Source organism: Salvia hispanica, chromosome 5 (genome assembly GCF_029641045.1).
Source record: "Salvia hispanica isolate PSC_SH4W2 chromosome 5, Shi_PSC_v1, whole genome shotgun sequence".
NCBI classification, from domain to species: Eukaryota; Viridiplantae; Streptophyta; class Magnoliopsida; order Lamiales; family Lamiaceae; genus Salvia; species Salvia hispanica.
Window position 1 is genome coordinate 32,629,621 of NC_142696.1, and position 4,949 is coordinate 32,634,569.

Here is a 4,949-nt window from a genome sequence, read left to right on the forward strand (position 1 = left end):
TTAAATGTAATTAGTTTACATGTCTAACTAATCTTAACTATGCTACTTGAGTTTAATTTGAAGACCCCTTTCCTTTCTAAACTCAAAATACAAGGATGGAATGGGAATCAATAACAAACCAAAGATCTCCTCTTCGAAGAAAAGAAGATATTTCAAGATTTTGGACTCATTTGTTTTTAGTAATTACTAAGGCTCTGTGCTGATTTGTAGGCACCTTAATGAGTGAATAATTAGCCCAAGGATTTAAAGCAGCTCCATACTCAAAGACAGGGATGAATCTCCAACTGTTTAATTAAGAAAGGACGAATCACATGCCACTCGACCACACCCCTTGGGATAATTCTGGACTCACTTTGAATAGGAAGGTGGCAGACTTATTTGTTATCTCTCAAATAAAGTTCAGCCAAACTTGCATCCCAAAGTAAAGAAATTGAAATATGACAGAAGAGAAATTCCATTAATAAAAAGGTAAGGGAGTGGGGTATTGATGGGACATGAACCATAATAGATCCATTCCCTCACTCCAATTGCTAATCTTAATGTAGCTGCAATTCCATTACAGCTGTGGCCACTCAAAACACAAATACAATCACAATCACAAACCAAGTTCCTCAGTCAACAAAATACAGCCATCCACATTCAACTTTATCCTTTTCTGCCTGACCTTAGCCTAACTCCAAAATATCCATAAAAACAACCTTATTTATGTAACATCTTTATAAGCTCTTATCTAATCTACCAAAGCATCTTTAAAGACATGGGACACCATACCATACCACAATCCCCACATTGATTATTACATAACATCTTCAAACTCTAGCAACATTAAAAACACACCACAGCATGTAAAAACTAAGAAAAAGACAGGTGAAGATTAAAAAAAAATCCACCTTTGAAACTGTATTGAGACTACTTTTAGTACCACATTGCAACATCCTGCTTTGCCAGGCTATTATCCCTCGGCCCGAAATTCTCGGTGAAATCTACCGCCGGTATATTGAACGGAGAACTGAACATTAGCTGGAAATTCTCAGTAGGGTTGGTGTTGAAAGGTGTGTTCAACATCTTCGATTGATTGAACCGATCAGCTGTCCGGAACATTGTGGGATTGTGATGAATGTTGGTGGTGTTGTGGTTGTGGTCGTCTTCGAATAGGCTGGCGTCCATCACCATTCCTTGCGTTTGGAGGTAGCCGCTGTCCTTGGGGGCGCTGCCTGCATTCGTGTTCTTGTTCCCTACTACATTGTTGTCGTAGCAGGACATGAGCTCGTTGATCATCCTCTGCCCGTCTTCTGGGACCCCTAGGCCGGAGAGATCAAAGGGTGGGGCCGGAGTTTGGTTGACGGGGAGTGGAGATGGCTTCTGATGGACAAAGGACTGAGGAAAGATGACTGGCTTGATGTCATTAATGCTGAAACTAGGAACCCCAAACTGCTTGTAAGGGCAAGATAGCTGGTGATTATCGCGGGAGGCTCGGTCGTAGAAGCCATGGCAGAGCTCAGCGTGTGGGCATTGAAGAAACTCGCACGTGTACACCTTCTGATCCATCATCATGTTGAGCTCGCACCCGGGCTTTCTCTTCCTCGAGAAGTCTAAGTTGGTGATGAGTTCGTCCTTGATGGCGTGAGACTGTTGCGGAATCGGAAGCCGATCTTGAAACCTATCCATCCCGATATTCAATAGCCCGAGCGTCGCGGGTGGTGGTTTCTGCTCCTGCACGTCGAAGTTGGACTCCTCGTCGCCCACATCCACGTCGTACTCGCTGCTGTCGTTCATGGCGAATGTTCCACTGCCGCCGCCACATCCAGAGAGGGGCGGGCAGCGGTCGGGGTAGAGCTCCCGGGCCAGGGCTTCCTCCTGGTTGATGATGGCCAGCCAGGTCGCGCTCTCCTTGGCCGTCATCTTGTCCTGCAAACACTTGGACTGCCTCACGAGCTTCCGGATCTTGGCAATATCGGGAGACATGTGCTTGATCACGGCTGTCAGAACCCCGACCTTCCACGCCTTCTTGAGATCATGAGGCTTCTTGTAAGGAGGGGAGCCTTGATCCTTCTGCAAGCCCAACTGATGCCACCATTCCTCTTTCCCGGTCGGCCACCATGGAGGCGGGACGCCCTTCTCCAACGGGAAACGCCTCTGAGGCGGATCACAGTGCTGCATCAGAGCCGACAGCAACGAGCCAAGGGTGGTGTCCTGGAGCTCCTGCAAGGTGTGAGGAGTCGGCCCAACGGGGCTGGACCCCTCGTTCCTCCCAGGGATGGCGTTATCCGCCTGGTATTTAGCAATAGCAGCCGGCCCATTCCGGTCGAACCTCACCTTATCCTTCCACCACTCCCTCAAATTATCCGAGGCTCCACTCACCGGCTTCCCCTTCTCGGGGATGATCCCATAAACAAAGCCCTGAGCCTTGCAAACCTCCATCATCTTCAACATGTACTTCAAGATCCCATCCTGCGCCCTCGACATCTTCTTCCGCCTCGCCTGCTCCTGCGACTGGCGCTGCTTCGCAGCATCAACGCCTTCCTTCCCTTTGCTCATCTCCTTGAGCCTCTTCAGCCGCATCTTGTCCCTCCACATCCTCCTCTCCAGCTCATCCACGTCGATCTCATCGTCCGTGTAGTCCTCCTCCACACCGCCCTCCGCATCCGCCTCAGCCCCGGACTGCAGACCACACACATCGGCTTCCTTCACCGGAGCAGACGAAAAGAAATCGAGATCGCCACAAAACCCCATCTCCTCAAACATCATCATCTCACCACACCAAACACCAACAAAAAAAAGTTCAATAAATCGCCTTCTAGATCTTGAATTATGCAAAAGGGATAAATCACTTAAATTCCATTCCCACCTGTAAAGATGAATTAAAAAACACAATTAGGGATGTTCCTAGCAATTGCAGCTACAAAAAATGAAAGTTTCAAAATTCAGAATATATACTCGAATAATTCAAAAACCCAATGGGGAATAAAAGATATATATGCAAATACATTCAAGGATTATAATGAAAAAGACTTAAGGCAAAGTAAATTTCATCACAGCAAACACATGAAACTTTAACCGAAAAGGTAGGAAATAAAAAAACGCACTTTTCTTGAACTACTTAGATTCTCACATCTGTGATAATAAAAGCTGCCATCATGACAAAAAAAAAATACAGATCCAAGTAAATCTAAGATCAGATATTCCACGGAAATTGCCACGAAAAATTATTTCAAAAATCCCCGCGAAAAAAAAAACAATTAATGTCTCATTGATTAACAAAATCACTAGAAAATAGTATGTCAAGAAATGATTTTTTTCGGTTATAAGATCCACCCAAAACCAGAAACACAGATTTTTGAAGAAATTGAAGATTGTATGTTTAAAACGAAATCGAAAACAATTTTCTTAATTGAGTAACATAATGAAAAAAAATCCCCCAAAATTCTCAAATCAAATCAAGCAATAAACATCAAAATCGGAATGAGGAAGATATTTTGTTTCCAAAAAATTTGGGGTGTTTACCTCGAGAGGTCTTCCCTGTTTCGCAGCTGAGTTCCTCTGTTTTAGAACTCTACAAAGAAATGGGAAAACAGAGAGGCAAGTTGGGCAAGAATAAGAAGGCAGAGCACTTTTGTATGTGCGTATATATAAATATAAATATATATGTGTGTGTGTGGGTTTTTCACATATAAGTGCGTGTAATGATTTTGGATAATTTATGAAGAGTATTATTGAAGTGGAGAGAGAAGAGGATAAAAATGGTCAGATTCAGAGGTGCAAAATAGCATTTGTCTGTATTTTTACCAGATTTGTGAGATGAAAATTAATAAGTGGAATTTACTACGAAAGTGTAGACGCATTTAAGATAGAGACGGCTTGTTTAATTTTGTGTGTAAACAGTGTATTAGCAGTAATTAGAGATAATTAAACAAAGTTTCTGATATTTAAGTTGATGATTAAACTTGTCTGACTTCATGCGGATTACCTACGGTTTAGCAAGGGCATTAACGATTAATATATTATGGAGTTGGCTTCAATAAAACAAGATTATCATTTATTTTAAGTTTATGAACTAAGAAAAATTGTTCTCATATAAGTGCTCCTAAAAAACTTTATTTCCTTACTGAAAATTTGAGTAGTATTTCCTCATTCCGATATTTATAGTCTCATTGGACTTCATACTAATTTTAAGAAATTGATTGAAATTATAAAGAAATATAGTAAAAAAAAGTTCGTGATATTATATACCAATTTCAAAGTTCATGGGAAATACCAAATTTTGGGCAAAGTTCATGATTTTAGAGACCAATTTCCCTAAAAAAAAGTTAATAAAACATGTACTCTACTTTTATACACTTGTTCATTAGTATTAATTATACTATGGAACTTGAATTTAATGATTAAGTAGAATTAATAGGGGCCGATGAAGAATAAATAACAATAAGGGTCGTGATTTCCAAACTTGTTTTAAAATATATTATTTGGGTGTTTTAGATTATTTATATGGGTTTTTACATAATAATTTGCATTAGTCTTGGATAAAATTTAAAAATTTATATATAAGAAAAAAAGCTCAAAACTAATTTTTATTAAGGGTTTTAGTCCCACCCACATTGTATATGGGTCTGCTTCTGGTGGAATATAGAGTCTATTTATCTAAAATAAAAATATAAGAATCAGATTTTAAATTGTAGATGTATCAAAAAATAGAATATTTTTCGCAAATGAAAGAAGTAATAAAAGAATAAATCTTTTTGCGTGAAGCGCACTAAAATATGATATATGTAGAAATGTTAGCGTATTACTTCGCTTATTCTCAAACAAAATGTGCGATAAGAAAGAAAAAATATGCGATTGAATAAACTATATCAATCATTATTATTGACATTATATGTGTAGATAAAATGGAAAATATATGCAAGCAAGAAGTGAGAGGTATTGAGGAATCAGGCCCCAAAAAGATATAA

The 4,949-nt window shown here is 40.0% G+C and overlaps 1 protein-coding gene across 1 annotated transcript; it reads right to left on the reverse strand.

Annotated features, from left to right (window-relative positions):
* Window positions 1–438: 438 nt before the first annotated feature.
* Window positions 439–3,650, reverse strand: LOC125187864 (protein ETHYLENE INSENSITIVE 3-like). The gene is made up of 2 exons (XM_048084508.2): window positions 3,505–3,650; window positions 439–2,848 (listed from the first exon to the last, which is right to left on the reverse strand). Exon 2 carries the CDS (start codon window positions 2,749–2,751, stop codon window positions 916–918), a length of 1,836 nt encoding a protein of 611 aa, XP_047940465.1. The 5' UTR covers window positions 2,752–2,848; window positions 3,505–3,650; the 3' UTR covers window positions 439–915.
* Window positions 3,651–4,949: the final 1,299 nt, after the last annotated feature.

What these genes read in the sequence shown, in the direction of transcription:
- LOC125187864 (XM_048084508.2), bottom strand. Translation starts at nt 2,751, where the DNA reads ATGATGATGTTTGAGGAGATGGGGTTTTGTGGCGATCTCGATTTCTTT.